Source organism: Rhinopithecus roxellana, chromosome 2 (genome assembly GCF_007565055.1).
Source record: "Rhinopithecus roxellana isolate Shanxi Qingling chromosome 2, ASM756505v1, whole genome shotgun sequence".
NCBI lineage: Eukaryota > Metazoa > Chordata > Mammalia > Primates > Cercopithecidae > Rhinopithecus > Rhinopithecus roxellana.
Window position 1 is genome coordinate 84,374,858 of NC_044550.1, and position 25,270 is coordinate 84,400,127.

Consider the following 25,270-nt stretch of genomic DNA (forward strand, 5'->3'; position numbering starts at 1 on the left):
AAAATACTTAACATCCAGTCCTTTACAAAAAAAGTTGGCAATCTCACTCCAGAACAATGACAAGGACAAGTTTAATAGGCTCTCCAGGGCTCAGACTCATGAATGACCCCACTCTGGTCATGCTCTAATCAATTTAACTGTCACAGACACTATCAATAACAGCAAAATACACATCAAAGAACTGGATATTTTTTTTGCCTGGAGACTTCTTTCCCTTCACTTATATTTATTTTTTGTGTCAACATAATTTTTTTAATGTACACTGTTGTAGTTGGATTTCATTTTCTCTGTGTCTAGACAAAACCTCTCTTATCTTCTCTATTAATTGAAATGAAGCAATTAATTTTATAATAAAGCCTTTCTGCCAGCCACAGATACTACTTTATGGTTTGTTTCCAAAGAAAAAGAATGTAGGTTGTCTGTAGATTTTTAAGTTTCTTGCTGCTCAAAGATTTACTGCCATCATAGCAGGAAGATTTTGAAGCTTCAAAAGAGCATTGAATTACTATATATATGCCTACAAAATGAAGAAATATGAGATTCCCACTCTTTGGTTAACATGGAGTAATGCAGTTGGAATTAACAGATGAAGTTTCCTGGGAGCATAGTAAAAGACGGCAAAGAGGCAGCAGTAAGTGCCATGGTAAAAGAGACTAATGGCAAATGTAGGTAGGAGTCAATTAAATATGACATGATGGAAAATTTACTGCAACTGGAGGCAAAACAATAACTTTCCATGATGTTTTGTTAATGTACTATTAGAGTACTTGCCAGATATTAGGAACCGTAATTACTAAGCAACCATTGCCACCACTGGAAAACTTAATCCACTTATACTCTGTCCCTCTCCATAAAATGAGGGAGTAGATATAGATGATTGCTAGTGTTCATTCCAGCCCCAAAAAAATCATTTCCACCTGTCTGCTACTTATTAAATGTCTTAGTCTATGTGGCTGCTATAACAAAATATGTGAGACTAGATAATTCATAAAGAACTGAAATTTACTTCTCACAGTTCTGGAGGCTGAGAAATCCAAGACCAAGGGACCAGCAGGTTCCATGCCAGGGGATGGTTTGCTCTCTGTGTCCAAGATGACGCCTTGTTGCTGCATCTTCCTGGAGGAGATGAATGCTCTGTCCTCACATGGCAGAAGGGATGGAGGGGCTAAAAGGGGTTGTGGCTAGTTCACTCTGACCTCTTTTAGAAGAATACTAATCCATTCATTAAAGTAGAGCCTTCATGACCAAATCACTTCCAAAATACCTCACCTTTTAATACCATCATAATGGGGATTAAGTTTCAACATGAATTTTGGAGGGGACACATTCAAACCACAGCTCTAAGTTTATAACCTTGGGCAAGTCAATTAACCTTTTTAGGCTTCAGTTTTCTTTTTGTAAACTAGGAGTCAAAACAGTAATTTGTAGTGCTGTTGTAGTAATTACATGAGATCACACATACAAAGCACTCAACACCATGTTTGCATGTGGTAAATGGAAAAACAGTATTTGTTAGTATTATTTTAAAGGGATCATTCTACTGCCATTGTTATGTTTTGGCAAATATCCAGATTAGGAAAAGCCACTCTAACTAAAGGTAATACTATCTGTAGAAGAAATACGGCCAAGGGCCAGGAGCAGTGGCTCACGCCTGTAATCCCAGCACTTTGGGAGGCCGAGGCAGGTGGATCACCTGAGGTCAGGAGTTCGAGACCAGCCTGACCAACATGGAGAAACCTCATCTCTACTAAAAATACAAAATTAGCCGGGTGTGGTGGCACATGCCTGTAATCCCAGCTGCTCGGGAGGCAGAGGCAGGAGAATCGCTTGAACCTGGGAGGCAGAGGTTGCAGTGAGCCGAGATCACACCATTGCACTCCAGCCTGGGCAACAAGAGTGAAAATCCATCTCAAAAAAAAAAAAAAAAAAAAAATTGAAAAGAAAAAAAGAAATATGGCCATGGGGAACATTCCCACTAAAAGTTCAAAAGAAAATTCAATAAACCCACATGCATATAAGCAATCAGAAACATTGAAATAAATTTATGAATAGCAAAATTAGTGTCTTAGTCAGTTGCCATAACAAAATACCTTATGCCAGGCAATTTAAACAACAAAAGTTTATTTTCTCACAATTCTGGAGTCTGGAAGCCCAAGATCAAGGTGCCAGCAAGGTCTGGTTCTGTTCAGCCCTCTCTTCATGATTTGCAGATAGCTGCCTTCTCACTGGATCCTCATACAGCAGAGAAAGAGAGAGCAAGCTTTCTGGTGTCTCTTCCAATGAGGGCACTAATCCCACCATGATGGCACCACTCTCACGCCCTCATCCAATGCTAATTACCTTCAAAAGGCTCTATTTCCAAACAGCATCACAATGGAGGTTAGGGCTTCAACATATGAATTTGGGATGATACAAAAAATAACATTCTGCCCCTGGCCCCTCACAATTCATGTCCTCCTCACCTGCAAAATGCATTCATTCTACCCCAACAGCCCCAAAGTTTTAACTCATTTCAGCATCAACTCTACAGTGGAAGGTCCAAAGTCATTTAAAAATCATCTAAATCACATATGGGTGAGATTCAAGGTATAATTCATGCTGAAGCAAAATTTCTTTCTCGCTGTGTGCCTATGAAAACACACAATTACATACTTCCAAAATACAGTGGCGGACAGGCTGAGGATAGACATTCTCATTCCAAAAGGGAGAAACCAGAAGATAGGAAGGAGTGATAGCTCCCAAGCAAATTCAAAACCTAGCAGGGAATATCCCACCAGATCTTAAGGCTGGAGAATAATCCTCTTTAGTTCCATACTCTGCCCTTCAGGCATGTTGGGGTGAAAGTGTCACCCTGTCGCTCTGTGGGGCAACCCTGCCCCTGAGGCACTGGGAGGTGCCATCCTGGCCTGCTGAAACTAAGAGGCAATCCCACTCTTTGAAAGTGAGAATGGAAACAGCCTTGATTCCAGGCCCATGGGTGGAGTGGCAGCTCCAATGATCTCTGAATCACCTTTGGGGCCATTCTTCCCTTTCCTTGAAGAATAACCCATGCACTTTTGCAGCTGAATAGCTCTATGGTCCTGCCTATGTCTCCCTTCGGAGTGGGAATGTCTGTTTTATGCCTGTCCACCACTGTATTTCATTGTACTTTTCAGTTTTTTTTAACTCACGTCACTTTTGTTTGTGTCTTGGTAGTTAAAAGTAAGTTATATCTCCCCCTAAAACAATTTCTAAAATATAAGACCATTCTTCTATATATCCAAAATAATATTTTCACATTTAATACAATTAATAAATCCTTAATAGCATCTAGTACCTAGTCTAAATGCAAATATTCTCAGCTGCCCCCCCCCCCCAAAAAAAAACTGAGCTTTATAGTTGTTTTAATCAAACCAGGATCCAATCCAGGACAGCGCAACTGAACGTTGTGTTCCTTTAAATCTCTTTTAATCTAGAAAGAGATAATCATCTTTTCATTGCTTGACTTGTTGAAGAGCCAGGCTACTTGCCCTGTAAAATGTTGTAACTTTCAGATTTGTTTACTTGCATCCTCATAGTATTTGTTTACCTTGTTCATCTATTCCCTATCTTTGTTGGAAACTGGAAGTCACAGCTGAAGACCTGATTATATTCAACTGAAACATTTTTAAATGAATGGAATACATGATCAGTGGACACTTAATATCTGGTTACCCTATCATTAGTAATACTAAGATTGATTGATTTCTCAGCTCTCCAACGGGGCCACCAGCAATTAAAAAAACTTTGGGCTACATGATATATTACATATATTTTAATGGAATAACCTAGTCTAAACCACCATGTGCAACATTGTTGCAATTCATAAACACTTTAGAATCTCCAGCAGCTCATCTACAGACTAATTTTGGAGTACAGTCATGTGTCTTAATGATGGGGATATGTTTTGAGAAATGTGGTTTCATTGTTGTGTGAATATAATATAGTGTACTTACACAAATCTAGATGATAGAGCCTGCTACACATCTAAGCTATATGGTATAGCCTATTACTCATAGGCCACAAACCTGTACAGCAAGTTACTGTACTAAATACTGTAGGCAGTTGTAACACAATAGTACTTGTGTATCCAAACATATCTAAGCATAGAAAAGGTATGGTAAAAAAAAAATACAGTATTATAATCTTGTTTTCTTCTTTTTTTAAAAGCATATTTCTCAAATCTCTTGTAAGTTAGGTATTATAATCCTATGGGACCACATGTGTTCTACCATTGACCAAAATGTAATGTGGCACATGACTGTGCTTATTTCAAAAACAAATTGCCTGCAGTCAGTTTTAATTAAAAATGGATCTTCAACTAATAAGGCTTGTCTTTTCATCTCCAGGCAGGTGTTGTTTGCTGCCAATAGTCTTGGCCACAGCACTAACCAATGAGAGCACTGTAGTGACAGTTTCAGATCTCTGACATACATTTCCCCAATTCCTCTGCCTTTACTCTCACAACCAGTCTTTGCGGTTCTTCTGGGAAACCTTCATGTTTCATTTCTTCCAGAGAGCTTAACCATGAACATAACATCTCTAGCAAATACCGTAAGACTCAAAACCACTACTGCATTTCAAGTTTGAGAATCTTGGGAGTTAGCAACTGTAAAATGGATTTGTAAATTTAAATCAAGAAACTTAAATTCAGAAGAACATTTGCCCCAAGGACACATGAAAAAAAATGGTTTTTTAAGTGCTACATTGAGTACTTCTTAATCTTCAGCAATTTTTGTTCATGAAATCAATACAATACTAAGATGATGCCAAGATAACTTCATTACAGTAATCCTCCACTTAGTGAGCTGCTTGAACCAGAAGTCAAGTGTGAATAGGATAGTCTCCCTGAAACCCAGAAAACCTGCAAATCTGCATCCAACTCACTTTCTGGGGGAAAGAAATAGCCTTTGAAAGTCAAGTTGAAAACTTAGTCAAATATATTAGTTATATGTTCTTTGAAAGTACAAAGCATGGAATATAGATTGGGGCAAGTATATACAGTATTATCTACGGGGAGAAGGGTAGCTGGAGGTAAAGTTAACTTGACTAAAAACTGGTTCAAGTCCCCTGAAGTCATTTTTCCAAAGTAAAGCTGAGAAAATTAGGATATAAATCTCCAACAGCTAAAGAACATTTATGTTGTTCTCATCTAGAATTAGGCAATCCTATTCTCTTACAAAGGCAGGTCTGTGCTGATGATTCACATAAGTACACTTATTTATATTTAAAGACCTTAAAAGAGACAGTAAACTCATTTTATGAATTTAGAGGGCAGATCAACAGGTAATGTATAGAGGCAGATTTCGTTTTGATGTCAGGAAGAATTTATTTTGGTAAAAGATACATAACATAAATTTACCATTTTAACCATTTCAAAGTGTACAGTTCATTGGTGTTAAGTACATTCACATTGTTGTGCAATCATCGTCACCATCCATCACTGGAACTTTTTCATCATCCCAAACTAAATATCTGAACCATGTGAAACAGTAAGTTCCCATTCTCCCCTCAGCACTTCCAAGCCCCTGGTAATCACTATTCTACCTTCTGTATCTGTGAATTTAACTATTCTAGGTACCTCATCCAAGTGGGATCATAAAATATATATCTTTCCTTTTGTGTCTGGCTTATTTCACTTAACATAATATCTTCAATGTTCATCCATGTGGTAGCATGTATCATTCTTTTTTAAAGCTGAATAACGTTCTGTGTTATGCACATGCATTTATATACATATACATACATGTATATACCACATTTTGTTTATCCATTCGTCCACTGATGGATATTTGGATTGTTTCCATCTTTTGGTTAGTTTTCACCTTTTGGCTTTTGTGAATAATGCTGCTATGAACGTGGGTGTACAAATATCTGTTTGAGTCTCTGTTTTCAATTCTTTAGGTAAATACCAAAAAGTGGAATTGCTGGATCATAGGGTAATTTTAAGTTTAATGTTTGGAGGGTCACCATGCTGTTTTCCCACAGCTGCCATACTGTATTTTACATTCAGACTGGCAATGCACAAGGGTTCCAATTTCTCAACATTCTTGCCAACGCTTGTTCTTTGCTGTTTTTGCTTTTGTTTTACTATAATGGCTATCCTAATAGGTGTGAAGGAAGAATTTTTAGTAACTAGTCCTACACCACAGTAAGATCAGCTGTCTCAAGAGGCAGGGCCTGATGGGTGTGTTCTAGCAAAGACTACTGGACAGACTGACATATTCAGATATGCAGGTGATGCACTGTCCAAGTGTGTCTGGCCACAGAGTGAATAAGGGCTGAAATCCAGCACATGTTTCACAGGCCAATATGTGAACTGCCTCTTCTGGGACAAAGCAGTAACTTTTCCTTTCCCAAAAATATTGTGAGCTTGCCAAGCCACATGCCCAAAGGCTCACCTTTTTTTAATGTAAACGATGGCACTTATAAAAGCTATTAGTTATTCTGATTGGCCAATTCTCCCTCATAGAGAAGCTGTAAGATTAATGCACAGGGTAATACCTAGTCTAACCCTACTAGATGACTATTAAGGCCTTTTTCAATGGTAGTGTTCTGTAGATCTCTTTGATGGTTTTACAAAATGGTCCCTAAATTCTTTGACACTCCTCACATTGAGGGTTGGGCTCTATAGATCCTCACCTTCAATCTGCGATCCGTGACTGCTTGACTAATAGAATGGAGCAGAAATGACAGTGCCAGTTTCTGGGCCCAGCCCTTAAGAAACTGGCAGCTTCCACTTTCTGTCTCTGGGGACATTCACTCTTGGATCCCCGCCACCATGCTGTGAGGAAGCCCAAACCACAAGTCTCCACAAGTCTCTGTGGAGAGACGCACGTGGAGAAACACTAGCACTCAACACCAAGCAAGTGAACTATCTTGGAAGTGGATCCTCTAGTGCCTGTTACATGGAGCAAAAACCAGCTGTCCTAGACAAACTCTGCCCAAACTGCAGACTGATAAACAGAGTAAATGAGTGTTGTTGTTTTAAGCCACTACATTTTATAGTGATTTGTTTAGCTGCAACAGATAACTGGAACAGCATAGGATACAACGTGACCAGTGCTCCAACCTCACGTTTCTACAATGTGCTGACTCTAGCAGTGCACTGAAGGACTCCAAGGCAGGCCTTCCCTGAGGAGCCCCCAGTTTTTACTCACATGTCACAGGTAGTGGCCTTTGTCCCTCATCTCCTCTCCCACCCCCAATTTAGGATAAAGTCTCTGCCATGATAAAGATGTTGAGACCCACTTTCTGTAAGGTCTGCTTCCTCATTGTTTGAATTTCTTGAGGTTTCAGGGAGCCACACACTGGAACCTTCCATCGTCTCTCCTGAGGCTCCTTCTTCGCCCTGGGCTGGAGGTCTGTAGCCGTGGGATGCCGGCTACAAGGGACAAGACAGAAGCAAACCACCTGATCCAGTAAACTGCTGTCCACTTGGGCTCCTCAACGGCCTCCAAGCTAAAAGGGAGCACACAAGCTAAGCAAAGGGGGCAGGGAAGACGGAGAAGAAACCACCCGTGGGCCCTGGCTCTGGGTCCAGTTGTTCCATTACAAATCAAATCTGCCTGCACTAGGAGGATGGGTTCCTCTGCAAGGCCTTTCGGAATTCTGAGTCTTGTCTGTCAAACTCTACCCTCTCTCCTCCACATCCCCCACCTCTTCTTTCAGGAAGGAAATAGTTAAAAAAAGACTCCTGCCCTTCAGGGCCTGGAAGGGGGCGGCAGCTTTGTGCTTTTTAGTGGTGGCTGTGTCCCAGGATAGCTGGAAGGTTGGGGCGCTCTTGCGGTCCCAGAGTGGAGTGGAAGGTCTGGAGCTTTGGGAGGAGACGGGGAGGACAGACTGGAGGCGTGTTCCTCCGGAGTTTTCTTTTTCGTGCGAGCCCTCGCGCGCGCGTACAGTCATCCCGCTGGTCTGACGATTGTGGAGAGGAGGTGGAGAGGCTTCATCCATCCCACCCGGTCGTCGCGGGGGATTGGGGTCCCAGCGAGACCTCCCCCGGAGAAGCAGTGCCCAGGAAGTTTTCTGAAGCCGGGGTAGCTGTGCAGCCGGAGCCGCCGCCGCTCCGGAGCCCGGGACACCGGCCACCCTCCGCGCCACCCACCCGCGCCGGCTCCGGCTTCCTCTGGCCCAGGCGCCTCGCGGACCCGGCAGCTGTCTGCGCCCGCCGAGCTCCACGGTCGGTGCAAGTCTTTCCTATTGGGACTAGGACTGGGGAGGGTGCGGGGATGGCGGATACGCTGCCTGGGCCCCTGGGTCGGGAGAAGACGAGAGCTGGGAACGTTCTGGCCCGAACTCCCTGCAGCTTGGGCGACCCGTCGCAGCAGGGGCTGGCACCCACCTGCCCCAGGGCGCGCGGGGAGGCGGGCGCCTTCCGTGAGGGGTGCGGTCGGGGAACGTGTAGGGTTCGGGGAACTTCACCTCCCCACGTGTAGGATTTAGGATTCGGAGTTTTAGGAAGAGGAAGCCCAATAGTTTTCCCTGGGTGAACCCTTTTCCCCGGGCATGCAAGAACTTTGAGGAGCACCAAGCTCCGTGGCTTGCTCCAGCGCCTACTTGTGAAGGTGGTTCCACAGCCTTTTCTTACTCGCTTGCTTTTCCTCCCCCACATCTGGGTCTGGGTATGCCAAGGGTAGCCAAGGGCACTCGGTGCGAGGGACTGAGGTGTTTGGGAAAACCTCCAGTGTAGCTAGTTTTGGAAATCTGCCTGTGAAGGTCTGGGTGTTTTGTTCTGTGCTCGCCTTTAAAGGACACTTGTTGCTTCGCACGTGCAGAAAACAAGGGCTGCTTCTAGATAATCACCCTCTGTTTACATCATCCTAATGGCTTTCCCCTGATAGAGTTGGGGGTGGGAGGCATGTTAAAGTCAGGCGTTGTCTCTAAGGAGAGTTGCTCATTTCTTAACCGGAGAGCAAAACCACAGCAAACTTGTAAAAAGTTCCTAGTTTACTTGTTTTTTCCCCCACCTGTAGTTGTCTATGTGTTAGCTAATTGAGAAACACCTTGGCAGTCATTTCATGTAAATTGAATGCTCTAAACTCATGCCATTTTGATAAGGTCTGAATTTCCAAATTACCAATTTACAGGTGAACTTTGATCCTGAGAGTCTCATATGTTAAATGGTTAAAATGTAAGCGTAAGGATTCAGTCCTCTTCCTTAATAATAGTTTTTGCACTCCCCAAACTCTCAGACCCCAAACAGGAAGAATGCTGAATCTGTAGACCATGCCCTTCAGGTCTGAACCTGAGATGCTTCACTAGCACTGTGACTGATTATGACTGATGATTCAAAGCACAGCCTGACTCAGATTCCTGGAAATGAACTACGGGCCCACTTTGGAAGAACCTGCAGTTGATGGGCTTCTTTCATTTGATTTTGTACTTTCACCCAATGATAATATGACATCCGCATGCCTTTGCCAAGTATCCCTTCGTTTTGCAGCTTACCATGTGTGGAGAGCTGACAGAGAAGTCATCAGAAATGATTTCTGTGGTGGTGTCATTGTTGGAGGAGGAAGGAAAGGGGTTTTAATGATAGCTGGCTCGTGCCTTAAGAACCCACAGCATTGGCCTTACCTCCTGCCATAATCTGCTAACCAAGCAGACCAGCATGCTAACGTTCAAAGCACCACAGGACCTCTGATGAGTAGAGCAGTACCCACCGTAGCCAGGTCAGTTCACAGGTCGGCTCCCAGCCGACTGGGACCGACAGAGAGCCATTCCATTTCTGGAAAAGGCCTTCTCTCTCTCTCATTTTTAAGAAAGCTGTTATTGAAGGTTCTCTTTCAGTTGGGAAGCTGGAAGACATTAGTCACTAAACAGCACAAGATATGAAAGTATTTCTTCTCCCCCTGTCTCTGTGATCCAAAGAGGAGGATGACAAGGATGACAAGAAGCTTTTCTCTTGGAGTCCTGGTCTTCCCTTTGGAATAGAAATGGTGTCATTTCATAGGTCTATCAATTTTTGGCCAGATACTCACTCCAGATTATAAGAAGCAGGAAAAAACTGCAAACTGTTTATAATTAAGTCTAATCAGAGCTGAAAATTACATGGCCTGCCTCTAACCTTGAAAAATTGATATTTTTCCCATTTAATCAGAGTGAGTCAAGTCCTATAAGCAAAATTACGTGTCCTGCCATTTCTTGGCTTTGAAACCTTGACCTAAATACTTCTTCAATACTCTGGTTTCCTTATAAGTAAAATGGAGATATTGCTCCTGCCTACTTAGAGTTGTAAAGCTCAAAGCAGATAACAGATACCTATATAATAAGTTACTATATGTATATACTATTATTTCAGAGTTTGGGGGGGAAATCTCTGGGGAAGGCAAAAGTATCCAATACTTGTACTTTATATATACCCTATACAACTTGAATAAATCTTATTTTATCCACATATTGGCCAAACCTAAGCTTTACTGATTTCCCAAGATAATTGTCAAAATTCCTAAAAGTGGTTAATACAAAGGATTCAATTTTTTTTTACATTTTATTTAAATTTTTTTTTTTTTTTTTTTTTTTTTTTTTTGCGACAGGATCTTACTCTGCTGCTCAGGATGGAGTGTAGTGACTCGATCACAGCTCACTGCAGCTTTAACCTCCTGGGCTCAAGTGATTCTCCCACCTCAGCCTCCCAAGTATCTGAGACTACAGGCACATGCCACCATGCCTGTCTAATCTTTTTTATGTTTTGTAAAGAAAGGGTCTCACTAAGTTGCCCAGGCTAGTTTCAAACTCCTGGGCTCAAGCGATCCTCCTGCTTTGGACTCCCAAAGTGCTGGGATTATAGACATGAGCCACCACACCCAGCCAGGACTCAATTTTTTTAAGATTAAATTATGACCTGGGTATATACCTCACAGACACATACAAACACCATTGCATAAATCAGATTATGTCTTCATTTGAAGATTCATAAAAGCCTACAGAAAAGGAAATATAAAAAATATTGAAATAGGATAAGCTATTTTTAATTATCTTTGATTATTCCTCATTAAAGTCTCCTAGACTTCCTGGACAGGAAGGACCACTTGCTGTCTGCAAGTGACTTAAAAATAAATAAATAAATAAACCACACCAGATGGTCTTTGAAAATGTCTAATCACCCTCCTGAGTCTATTGCTTCATCTAAACTCTGGAGACTTCTTTAAAATATTTTACGTACAAATAAAGCATGAGAATGAGAGACAGGATAGTTTAGTGGTTAACAGCTCCAGCTCAGAGTTGGACTGACCTGCCTTAAAATCACAGCGTTGCCACCCATCACCCATGGCCTTGACAAGCTGCTTCACCTTCCTGGGCCTCTGTTTCCCTATCTTCAAAATTGAACCATGGATCTACCCCCATAGGACCACTGTATGGATTATAGGGCATCATGCACATATAGTACAGGGTACAGTGACTGGCATAAAACAAATGTAGCTATATAGGATGGTTAAAAGATAGCATGGGGACAGATGTCCCTCGGAAAACCAATACTATGACTAACCTGGGAAAGTTCATTACTCCCATTTCATTCATCAACAAATACCATATTATGATGATAATTTCTGAGAAATGAAAAAGCAAAAAAAAGTATGTAGAAAATTTAGATTTTATATATTAATCATCAAGGTTTTCAAAACAAATGTTTTGTTTTTATCAATTATTTCATTTTTAATTGAAACTAAAATTGTTCAATGTGTTAACGGTGTTAACCGGAGTTCTGATTAACATTTCATAACACATTAGATGGCTACCTGTGCTGCACTTCAATCCTATGTTCATTATTTACCATATGCAAGGCAGCACACATTTTAGAAGATTGAATTTTTACATTCGATAATTTTATTTTATGCCTCAATACTCTGTACCTTTTACTCAGCATATAATGCCTTTTCTCTTTCATTAAAAAATATGTTTGTATCTCAACTGTTGAAGATTTTTGTAATTCAGGTTCTCATCAACCTGAATGTAGAGAAATAAGTAACTACTACTTGAAGGAAAAACTGCCATAGCCTCATCCATATTATGATGTAGATAAAAGTATAGCTATGTATAGACATGAGTGAGAGAGACAAAGCAAGAGAGATAGGGAGATGGAGATAGAGCTAGAGATGGAGATAGAGACAGAGATAGCGATAGAGATGGAAATGGAGACAGAGATGGAGATGACGAATATGATGGAGATGATGGAGATGATGGAGATGGAGATGAAGACTGACATAGAGGAGATAGATCTTGCCCTAATAGAGCTTTGGTTTTTTTCTGGTTTTACTCTGCCATAGGGTAACCTGATATACATCTTATCTAATCACCAAATATATCCTGCATTTTAATTTAATCAATAAATGATCATTGACTCTAATCTTTTTGGCAACTGGGTTTTGTAACAAAAATTATTTTTCCTTTTGTTTCAGGTGAAAAAAAAGTGAAGGTGTAAAAGCAGCACAAGTGCAATAAGAGATATTTCCTCAAATTTGCCTCAAGATGGAAACCTTTTGTCTCAGGGCATCCTTTTGGCTGGCACTTGTTGGATGTGTAATCAGTGATAACCCTGAGAGATACAGCACAAATCTAAGCAATCATGTGGATGATTTCACCACTTTTCATGGCACAGAGCTCAGCCTCCTGGTCACCACTCATCAACCCACTAACTTGGTCCTACCCAGCAATGGCTCAATGCACAACTATTGCCCACAGCAGACTAAAATTACTTCAGCTTTTAAATACATTAACACTGTGATATCTTGTACTATTTTCATCGTGGGAATGGTGGGGAATGCAACTCTGCTCAGGATCATTTACCAGAACAAATGTATGAGGAATGGCCCCAACGCGCTGATAGCCAGCCTTGCCCTTGGAGACCTTATCTATGTGGTCATTGATCTCCCTATCAATGTATTTAAGGTAGGAAGTAACCACAAATGTATTTGCAGATTTAAACCCGTGCTCTGATTCCACATGGAGAGTTGCTGCAGACTTTTCTGACCTTTGGAATTTTATCTGTGTTTTTACTGAGAGCTATTTCTGCTATCTTCTAACTACTAGTTTTAAGATTTAAAAATTTTATTATCTGTCTTATGTTACACTTAGTTTCTACCTTAATTGTAACAAAATAGTATTTCAGAGAAATCATAGTGTTTCATGACTTGGATTCTCATGCCAGCCCTGAGCTTGCTGGTTAGACAGGCAGTCTTGCCAAGATCCCTGGATTTTTATGAAATGTAATTTCCAGAATGAGAGCTACTGAGCCCAGAAAATACTTGAAACAAACATATCCTTGAGTTTAGTTACCTGTTGAATATGATGCTGTTCAGAAGCCAGATATCTACAGTCCAACTTGAAATGAATGGTATTTATTTTATTTTGACTGTCTAGATTAATGATTAAAGCCAAAGGGCATCCTGGCTTTTCTCAGTGATTTGGGTGACTTAGAGATAATGGGGTCCACATGATAGCAGGCCAGTGTTGACCTTGCTGAGCAGCATTACTAATACCACTTAAAACTGGCCTGCTTCACTGTGGTCTCCTTCATTTCTTCAGTCTGCATTTATCGAGCACCCACTGTGTACCCACCCCTGAGCCAGGCAGTGAGGAACCGAAGAGAAACACAACAAAGCCAGTGCCTCAGTGTGGGAGGAAGATAACTAACCAGTCTGTGATCACCTTGCTTACAGACTGTATTAGGCCATTTTACATTGCTATTAAAAAAAAAAAAAAAGGCTGGGTAATTTATAAAGAAAAGAGATTTGATTGGCTCACGGCTCTGCAGGCTATACATGCATGGCTCCAGCATTTGCTTCCGGTGAGGGCCTCAGGAAGCTTCCAATTATGGCAGAAGGGGAAGGGGTGCAGGCACGTAACATGGCAAGAGCAGGAGTAAGAGAGAAGGGGGCAAGGCACCAGTCTTGCAAACAACCATATGTCTCAGGAATCACTCACTAACTCAAGGACAGCACCAAGCCATTCATGGGAGATCTGCCCCCATGAGCCAGACACCTCCCACCAGTTCCTACCTCCAACATTGGGGATTACATTTCAACATGGGATTTGGAGGGGACAAACATCCAAACTATATCAGAGACTACTTAGTCCCAAAACAAACTAAAGCCGAAGGAATTAGATATTCCATATTTGGTCTAGTTGTTGTGAGGGAAAAATTGCTGCAAGAATTCAAATGTACTAAAATTCAAATGAAATGGCTTGATCTATGCCAGATTTTATGAAATGTGTTTATTCTAAACCCAGGAAGAGTATTTTCCTCAGCCTTGTTTTTTCCTTCTATGTATTACACATAGAAAGCAACTATTCTAAGAGGTAATATTCTGAAATATTACTTTAAATGGCAAGTTTTATCAATTGAAGATATAACACATTTTAAGTAAAACAGTAATCTCTCAGTTTCCAATAAGTACACTTAAGCTGTGATTACATTATATTGCCCTAGCAGAAAAATCAGTGGTCTGACACTATAGATGAAAACAATGGTTACAATTTTGACATTACAAATAAAAACTTCCCAAAATTACACCAATACGCTGTTTCCAAAATTGAAGAGATTAGAGAACAAATAATCAAAAAATTATCATCTCTTTCCACAGGATAGTGTAAATACATGTGTTTTCTATTAGAGTTTAAAATAGGAATTGAGAACTAAACTCTGATGCAAAATTGAAAATGCATAATTGATTAAAAATGTTTAGCATACGCTACATAACTTTAAGTTTTTCCTTTAAAAAGTTTTCTCTTTATGAAATACTATGTGCATGCAACCACTTGACTTTTTCCTGACATTTCTCCTTAATGATAAATTGGAAAATTCAAATTTTGACTCTTCAGCCATCAGAGTGTGGAGTATCAAACATTAATTATTCATACTTATGAACTAGTGAACCAACCCATCATGGCTCAAGAAAATAATTAACCATCTCTGCATTAATAACTCCCTGCTGCTGTTCATCCTGAAGCACACTATGTAGATTTGACCATGTGCAAAGCAGCTTCTTAGCCAATCAATATCCACAACTGCTGGGAAGGATACCTGCTTATCTTTTTGAGGTGATACTGCCAATCACCAGACTAAACATCATTTCTATACCATGGCAATGTTTTAAGTCAGATCATCTGGAATGTCTCTGGATTTGATAAAAATGCAAATAGAACTTTGCTTTACATTCACCTAGCAATGAATAAAAATTAACACATTTTTATTTGACCATATTGTTCTCCCCTCCTTGGAATCCAATACTTTGTATACCTTACTGTAGTTCTAAATAATGCTGACAGTTTGACTGGTACTTTCACATCATAGGAGTACATTTAACCATCACTAATTTTAGAAAGTAAACCTTTAGGCTAAAAAAAAAAAATACTCTTTAGTTATTTCAATCTTTTTCCAGAGGAAAAGAGAAAAAAGCACTGGAGTATGCTAAAGAGCCTCACAGTATTTAGGAGCGATCTCCACATCTTTCTGTCATCCTCCTCTCTAGGTCATGAGATCATACATGTTGCTATTTTTCTGACTTCTAACCAGGATACTCAAGAGATCCTTCCAAGCAATGTGAGTCACAGGCCCCCATCTCTTTCCCCCATAGCTGCCTCCAACAGTAAAATTCTGGTGCTTTGGAGTCTGTCACATATTAAACCTATAGATTCCTCTAACCATATCAAGTTCACTACCTCTATATTGCAGAGCAAGGTAGCAGCTGTCCATCTCACTTTACTATCACATTTATGTAGCTGTGAAAATAATGCATACAATTGGAGAATATTCAGTTAAAGGGATGCATGAGCCTTCTTTATTTCCCTCACTATTAGAAGGATTAGGTTGAAAGAAGAATAAATAGTTGAAAGTATCTAATATGCTCTTCAAAGGAAGATGAGTTTTGAACCACACCTATTTTTGTGTTTAACAATTATATTAATTGTTTTTCTTTTTTAATTTGTATAAATATATGGGGTGCAAATGTAGTTTTGTTACATGCATATATTGCATAGTGGTGAAGTCAAAGCTTTTAGGGTATCCATCACCAGAATAACATACATTGTGCCCACTATGAAATTTCTCATCATCCACTCTCAGTTGCTTTTATGCTCAGTTCTAAGGTGTCTCCAGACAGACAACATTGCTTTGAGTCATATCAGAGTCAGCATAAGTGGAAGTAGACTATTTAAAGATTGTATTAATATCTGAGGCAAGCTAGAATTGCTGATAAGACTGTAATAATGTTACAAGAAAAAGAAGGCATGATAAAGTATTCTTCCTATTAATGTTTTATTCCCTTTCTCTCACTTTGAAAAAGATTGTACTGAAACGGTTTCATAGATCAATGTGATATAAAACACATTGAAAAGTAATGCAACAGGTATCAAACAGCTGGGCTATTTCAGATGTCATTAACCCATGTAGCTGTTGCTTGGTGGCTCTGGATGGCCTGTGGCATGGAAGGTGGGGTGGGGTCATTTCACATCTAAATTTTCAGAAATTTCTTAATTGATCTCCATATCTTCAGAGCTTCTTCCCCATAATATATCCAGGACTTTGCTTTCATCTGTCAAGTGCCACTGCTTCTACAAAGGCACCCAGGAGCTCCCACCTGTCCCCTTGTCCCCCATGTTTAGTAATCGAGGCCCTCCACACTTAGGCCATACTTCACCTCCTTCTAAGTAATTCCCAACACACATGGCTCAGGTCTGTCGAAATGCTATCACTACCCCCAAGGAACATACTTTGCCCTAAATAACATTCTCAGAGAGACTGAATATAGTCACCGAATTGCTGCTACTGAAGCATTTACAGATCCTAGTTTGAAAAATGAGTTAGGCCTAGAATTATACACATTGCATCAAACAGAAATAACCCAAAAGATGAAAAGAAGTTCCTATAGCCCTTGCTTACATACACTCACACACACACACACACACACACACACACACACACACACACACACAAAACCTGATGATAAAAGAAAGTCAGCAATCTAAGAAAGTAAAATGCAAGGCAGAAGGAACCAAGGCAAGCCAATGAATGCCAGTTGCCTTCTTGGTTTTCAAACACAATGGCCTTGCAAATGCTAATGTTAAAGAAAAACTATTTCTAAGATTATCAAAGGATAACTGATTTTTAGTTGTCCAAAAAAAGGATAATATTACTAATTGCAGTAGAAGATTGACAAAAGCAGGAAGGAGGAAGGGAAAGGAGTCAGCAGATTTCTTCATATACCCAAGCTTATAACACATACTGCTGGTGGATTCAATTTGTCAATAAATTACATTATCTAATATCTGAAATTTTCAAGAAGAACAAAAACTTAGCTAAGTAAATTAATCTGTATATAGGATATTTACATTTGTTAGAATGGCAAAATAGTTAAAACATTGTCTCCATGTTGGGAGACCAAAAATAACCCCTGATTACTAGATGACAAAATAGATGAAAAGTATAGAATTTAATAATTATTTAATGATTCATGAAATATATGCCATAGAGTGTTGTCCATAGGGAGATGGGTTGTAATTTTGAACAGAGTGGAAGCCCTAAAAGTGATATTTGTGCATGAGCCAAGGCTTGGCACTGTGTAGCTTCAGGATAACAGCTCCGCCATATGTATACACAGACATTTCCATATACCACATTTCCATATACCATATATCTGAGATACAGATACCACTGTATCTCATCTCTTAAGCAGAAACAAGAATGCAGGGAAATGTATGTATGAGAGAGATGGAGTAAAGAGGATTAGAATGGTGGCCATGGAAAGAAGCAAGAGGTACAGTCCAATGGCTTGCCATAGACGCTTTTGACATGCATAGCAGGGAATTGATACCATGGATAATATGCCACGTAAATCACGTCTCCACTTAGCATGTGGCACAAAGCAGTTCTGTGAGAACAACAGTGATAGAATCCAGTAACTGTTGATTACTAATTTTGTCTACCCTAAGCAACCACCCCTTATTGAGGACAACAATGAATAATAAACACATCTTATTTCTGCATGAAATTACCATGAATATTTTGCAATGAAAAGTCAGGACTCTCAATATGTTGCTCTGGCAGAGGATCTGAACAATGTGGAAACGAGAGACATTCACATAGAGCCAGTTTTCTCCATGTTCACACAGCCTTTGACATCTTGTGCAACTGGAATCCATCCTTCTGGGGCAGCTTTACAAAAGTTACTTCTTGACATATCAAATCACCACAGCAATTTGTGCCTTAAAAATAAATTGTCACAACTTACAGATTAGATGCCTCAAGCATAGCAGATGTTCAGTAATGCTTGTTGTTATGATTTGATTTGATAAGGGCCTTCACTCTTAACTTCAAATCAGATTAATCTGAGATATTCAAATTAAAATTATAATGATGGTGGGGGTGGTGGTGGTGATGATGATGATGATGATTTGTCAAAGGGATTCTTCATTTATAGACAAGGCAGAAGACATTATCTGTGGTATGTACATACTATTCCCCAACTTAGTCAAATTACCCACCAAATTCTGTACATGATAAGCATATTTCCCTTTTACTGCATCATCAAGCAAATAAAAACACACTTTTCTCATGTCCTCTAAGAATCATGCTATAATAAAATTAGCTATAGAAATTGTATTCCCTAAATTTTAAGAGAGAAAATGTGTTCCTTTACGAAGATCCCTGTTCCTCACTGGTGCATTGTATCCCAGCTAGATTGTATTCCAACCTGATGCTGCCTCCTCTGCAGGCACCTCTCTTTCCACACTTTTCCACTACCTCTCTCTACTCCAGCTAACCTGGTTTATCTATCTGAGTCCTTCTACCTGGAATATGGTCCTTCTACCTGGAATATTTTTTCCTCAGGCCTTCTCTGGCTTATTCCACTTTATTCCTTGGATCTCAGCTTAATCATCTCTTTGGCAAGTATCCGTGATCCAAACTGGGTTAGTGCCACTCCCAAGACCCCCTTTATTAACCCTGTACTAGCACTTAACACATAATCTATTGTATTTGCCGGCTCTTTGGCCTGTCTGCAAGTTTCTTGAGGCATGCTGCCATCATTCTCATTTATCACTGTATCTCCGGTGCCCAGCTTTAAAAATATTTGATAAATAAGTGAAAAAAGAAAATGCACTATAGGTGCCTCTATTAGAATGTTTTTCTCCCTTGCAATTACAGATCTACAACCAGACCTGCTTATTGAGTTTATTGAATTTCTACCTTTTTTTCTGAAAACCAGAATGTCTCAGGGTCCATAAATCTGTGAGAAGCTCATGGGAAGCAGAGCAGCACATAACAGCAAAATGATTTTCCCCTTCCTTTTGTCTCTAGGGGTCAAGAGTTCTTGTCTCATGGTTCAGGCATTGTGTTAACTATTTCTGTGCAATATCCATTCTTTAAGCATAATTGTAACTGTAGTTTTGATTGAAATATTAACCTATAAGTGATTTGGAATATCAAAATAAACATTCATATCACAGAAGATTTTTTTGTTCTTGAGAGAATAGAAAATAGGTTGATTTTTCTGGCGTTACTAAGATACATGTACCTTGCAAAACATTATGCTAATAGCTTAAGAATATATGTACATATAAAATGACAGAGTGATAAATTTATTAGCCAATTTGGTGTTTGTTGTAAGGAAGTTGCTGTCTGGAAAGGCTTCAGAACCCTGTCCAGCTCTACCTCCCCTTCTGACTTTTCGTTTCCTGTGTCTGGGAACCTCATTGCCTTCTCTCATGGTCATGTTAAGTAATTATTCTCATGTGAGGTTACTCTGCTAACCCTTAGCATTTGGCTCACAGCACAGTTATTCCCGCGTCAGTGATGGGGGATGGAAACCGTCCATCACTGCAAGACTGTTCCCATGGCTGAGAAGGGAGAGATGGTTTCAGTCCTGTTCTTGTTAGTAAGGTGTTGAGATGTAAATTCATGGCTAATGATACTGCCCCATCAAAGAGTTCATTTAGCTCATTGGAAGAGTTTGCTATATTCTAAATTTAACGTAAAATAATGATACAGGAAAGTTTTAGGTTTTAAAAAAGAATTTTCACATGATACATTGTATATGAGTGTGTGTGTGTGTAAATGTTGCTCTGGTTTCAGCCTTCTGATCAATAAAAGCAGAAGTTCAGGCCATTTTATCCTGAAATATTTCTATAGAGTAGTCTTATAAGTTGCTTGATTATTATGCAAAGTATATACAGTTAGTATAAAGGGTGTGCGAACTAAAATGCAGGGGGCTGAGGAATCAAATTTGCTGTCTCTGAAGTTGATTTTGAGACTGGAGTGGTTAAATAAAGGCTGTTCTAAGAAATTCCATCAAAATAAATTTGATATACTGCCAGAAATTCTACAACTGCCTTCTGGATCTACCACATTCTCTTGGGAGTTAGAACTACTGCTTTCTATAGCTACAATTTTATTTTTAACTAGGTCTAGTTTTTGTTGGAAAAACTGTCCTAAGATTAAAAGTTAGTAGTTGAAATTAAATTTAATAATAAAACTGAATGTGTCATTCAGTGTTAATTTTTGGTAGCCTTATGTTTAAATTTGAACATCAAATATTATACAAAACTCTGCTCTGAAGCATCTATTTAAATTTGGTACGTTTTTGCAGAAGAGCAACCTGGAAAAAAAATAAAATAAATAAATTTGGAAGGTTTGAAGCCCTCAGTGTTCTTGGGCTCTGGAACCTAAAATCAAATGTGCCCTCAGAAAGACTTAGTATTATTTTTGGTTGTGCACATTTAGAGGTCGCTTCTCAGAACTTAAACACCTCTAAGAGTTTTATTGACATTCTGACTTTTAAAACAACTTCCTTGGAGACTAGTACCAAGAAAAGAAGCAAGTCAAATCTTGCATCTCATACTTGCCCTAAACATGAGACTCCTGTTATTTTAGATCAGATTTATACTAGAAGGCAATAAAGATGGCAACTCATTCACCACTTGTTTACTCAGTAATATAAGGTCTTTATTCTCTAACTGCTCTTCATTTATTCAATAAAGACATTGGGTAAATAGCAGCAAACAAAACAGACAGACATCCTTGCCCTTGTGGATTCTGGTAGAAGAGCAAGGCAAAAAGGGAAATAAATAAGTAAATACATAGTATGTAAGATAAGTGCTAAGTAGATAAGTACAATGGGGAAAGGGAGTGGAAAGAAGACAGATATTGAGTGGGTGACCTCAATACAAGGTGACAGTTGAGTAAAAGAAGGGATGAAGGAGAAAACAATGCCGTTATTTAAGGTAAGAGCATTCCAGTTAGAGGAAACAGCAGGTGCAAAGGCCCTGTGGCAGGAATGTGCCTGGAGGATTAAAGGAAGAGCAAGGAGGCCATGGTGGTTGAGTGGGAGGGAGACAGTCATGGCGAATGAGATCACAAGGATATGAGGATAGAGCAAGAGTAGGGGAGAGGTAGAGCACATAGGGCCTGATAGTATGGTGACTGTATCATCTATTGTCCAAACAGGACAATTTTGAGAGTGAAGGGAGACACTATTATGTCAGGACAATAGGCATAAACCTATTGTCCTGGGTAAACAAGGAAAACCTATATACCTTTAAAAGTCTTTGGCTTTTTCTCTGAATGAGATAGGAAGTTTTGGAAGGTTTTGTCCAGATGACATGACATGGTTTGCATTTTAACAGGAACATTCTGGCCAGGCACCGTAGCTCATGCCTGTAATCCCAACACCTAGGGAGGCAGAGGTGAGAGGCTAGCTTGAGCCCAGGAGTTGGCTACTATGTTGAAAAGTATTTCCTAAATCAATGAAGGGAAAATATACAATCTTAAAATATGTTATATATACTAATATATAACATGAGAATATTACCTAAAGTGTAGTGTTTACTCTATGCCAAGCTAAGTCATATGAGCCTCCCAACAAATCTATGACATGCTACTGTTGCTTGAATGTGAATATGAAAAAAATGAGGCCCAGAGTATTAAGTAACTTTCTCAAAGTCACACAGCTAGAAATGGCAGGGCCAGGATTTGGATCCAGCCTGACCCCAGAGGCTGTGCTGTTAGCCAGCCTGCCATACTGTTCTTCCACACACCTCGTAAGACAAACCTTATAATTACCAAAATGTTATCCCTAACACAAATAGATTTTCAAAGACTGTTCAAAGAAGAAAATCATTCCCTTTTATCTCTCCACTAAATCCAACAGCTTCATTAGTTCCTTCTTTAAGACAGAAGTAACACATTGTAAAGAAAATGTGTACAATAGATTGCACTCCAAAATAGCATCTATGTTGTAAGTCTTGCAGATGGCCTTGGGACATCTGGTGAACAGGATTTGTTTAGCCTATATTCATTGTCATGTCAGTGAGGTTGACTGACAGAAGGAGAGCCAGAAAATAAAAAATAAATAAACTGGCCGGGCGCGGTGGCTCAAGCCTGTAATCCCCAGCACTTTGGGAGGCCTAGACGGGCGGATCACGAGGTCAGGAGATCGAGACCATCCTGGCTAACACGGTGAAACCCCGTCTCTACTAAAAATACAAAAAACTAGCCCGGCGAGGTGGCGGCGCCTGTAGTCCCAGCTACTCAGGAGGCTGAGGCAGGAGAATGGCGTGAACCCGGGAGGCGGAGCTTGCAGTGAGCTGAGATCTGGCCACTGCACTCCAGCCTGGGTGACAGAGCGAGACTCCGTCTCTAAATAAATAAATAAATAAATAAATAAATAAATAAATAAATAAACTGAGAGGAAAGATTGAGTTTCTGATGGACTAATTGCCTCAACACATCTGTTCAGAGAAATGTGTTTCGCCAAACGAATGGCTCATCTAGTTATCACTTGAAAGGCGAGGCAATTTGTCTGTGGACAGGATACAGAAGAATGAATGTCTATGGCTAGCCCATAGTTTCAGTTGGGTTAGAAACATCAGGCTTGACTGATAAAGCTAGAGGTTGCTTTTCTAGACCTTCCTCCTTGGGGGTTTACCAAATGTGCAGGAGTTAAAAGGAGGATGTGGAAGCATAACAGATGACATTTGTGGATATGTATAAACCGATCATTTAAAAGAAGCCAGTAATCCTCAATTTTTAAAGATTTGCATATAAAATTTACCTTTTGTGAAACCTTTCCATGAAATCTAATACATAAGGAACTTCATTATTAATTCCTAATTTTAAAAGCAACAAATAAAGGAAACATTATTGAACATTTTTTCAATGTCCAAAATATTGCTTATCAAAATATGAAAGGTAATGGATACATGTTTCTTAACAAAATATTTAATAACACATTACACCTCATCCCACATAAGTTTTATGTCACATAAAGTAATTTTGCAGAATGTCTGTACAAAAGAAAATATCTAACCACTGTGAACTTTTAGTTTGAAAGAAGATTTAAATGTCAGTTTTCACCAGATAGAAATATCTAGAATACAGCAAAGTTTCTCTTTTAAAATGGTGTCATTGATGTCATAAGTATGGTATTTCTCTGCATATTTTCAGTTTCCACAAATTTTACTTGCTTAAAGAAGCTAAATCTATGAAAATTAGGTTTATATCATTTAAGAATCTTAATACTTTTTAAACTTTTAAACATGTTATTGAAATGTAGCATAGACATAGAATAATGTGCCTAAGCATTGGCTCTGTTAATTTTCACAAAATGAACACATGTATAACCAGGATCAACAAACAGAGCATTACCAGTACCCTGAAGTCTCCTAGTCACTATCCTAACCCCTAAGCCACCCACTTTCCTGACTTCTAACAGCATGAATTTGCTTTCCTGTTTTTGTGTTTCTAGCATATGGAATCCTATGATGCCTGTATGTATTATTTTGTGTCTGACTTCTCTTACTGAACATTATGTTTGTGAGAGTCATCCATATTGTTGCATTCAGTTGTAGTTCAGTCATTCTCATTATTGTATAGCACTTAACTGTGTGAATATCACACTTTATGAATTCTGCTAAAGATGGGCATTATTAAGTAGTTTCTAGTTTTGAGCTATTTTGAATAGTGCAGCTGTGGACATTCTCCAATGCATCTTTTTGGTGCATATATATGTTGAATATCTATGTAAGTATATAGATATAAAAACCTATAGCTGTGTATATAATGATATCTGTAATATTTATGTATCAACATATATAACTACATACTAAATATATACTTCTCATATAATTTTTCTTGATCATAACCCTTTTATATTTTACTATTCAGTAATGTTGGAGAATTACATGAGGGTAAGGTACAGAATTAAGAACTAGACAATAGAATTCTTCTTTTATTTTGTTTTTTTGTTTTTTTAGAGATAGGTTCTTGCTTTGTTGCCCAGGCTGGTTTCGAACTCCTGGCTTCAAGTAATCCTCTCATCTCAGCCTCCCAAATTGCTGGGATTACAAGCATGAGCCACCATGCCTGGCCCAGAATTCTTTTCTAATTCTAAAAGCTTTAAGACCTGTGTGGCCTGTATATAAACTTGGTCCATGATAATTATTTGCCTTTCAAGAAAATCTATTATCTGCCTTCATAATGGATAATTCCCAGATCAACTCACACATTGACTAAGCACCTGTAGAAAACACACAGGAATCTAGGCTTCAAGTTGCTCACGTTCTATTTGAGGATACAAGTAAATAGTCAATAAAGTTAGCCTGGATACCAGCAGAGTTTTTATACTCAAGTTTTATACTCAAGTATTCTCTTGGACTTTTTTTTTTTTGAGACACAGTCTCGCTCTGTCATCCAGGCTGGAGTGCAGTGGCGCTATCTCGCCTCACTGCAAGCTCTGCCTCCTGGGTTCACACCATTCTCCTGCCTCAGCCTCCCGAGTGGCTGGGACTACAGGGGCCCGCCACTATGCTCGGCTAATTTTTTGTGTTTTTAGTAGAGACGGGATTTCATCGTGTTAGCCAGGATGGTCTCGATCTCCTGACCTCGTGATCCACCCACCTCGGCCTCCCAAAGTGCTAGGATGACAGGCCTGAGCCACCGCTCCCAGCCTCTCTTGGACTTTTTGAAACCAAAGAACAGAGATACTATTTTTAATGTGAAATACCTCTAAAAGTGTTCATTGAAAGTACAAAGATTGTCATCTCAGTACAAGATTGCCAGGGTAGGGATGGTTGTCATAGAAATTTACCAAATTGGAATACATGAAGACAGGCCTAAAAGAAAAATTTATCTTAATATCATCAGCAAAATTTGCATTTGCAACATCCCAAAAAGAAATTTTATTTATGAAAACCCACTGACCACATATGAAATGGAACCATCTTACAATGTAAATACTCCCAGGAAGTCATTCAGAACTCT

General features: G+C 39.4%; 1 protein-coding gene across 3 annotated transcripts in view; it reads left to right on the plus strand.

The window, feature by feature from the left end:
• The first annotated feature begins 7,714 nt into the window (after positions 1-7,714).
• EDNRA (endothelin receptor type A) overlaps positions 7,715-25,270 on the plus strand; it is a 64,918-nt gene continuing 47,362 nt past the window's right edge. For 2 of the 3 annotated variants that reach the window (XM_030921608.1, XM_030921611.1), the window contains exons 1-2: positions 7,788-8,197; positions 12,417-12,906. In XM_030921608.1, coding sequence (XP_030777468.1) covers positions 12,487-12,906 — 420 coding nt within the window. In that variant the 5' untranslated portion in view covers positions 7,788-8,197; positions 12,417-12,486. Of the gene's footprint in view, positions 8,198-12,416; positions 12,907-25,270 lie in introns of all 3 variants that reach the window. The other variant, XM_010360512.2, reaches the window with a different exon arrangement.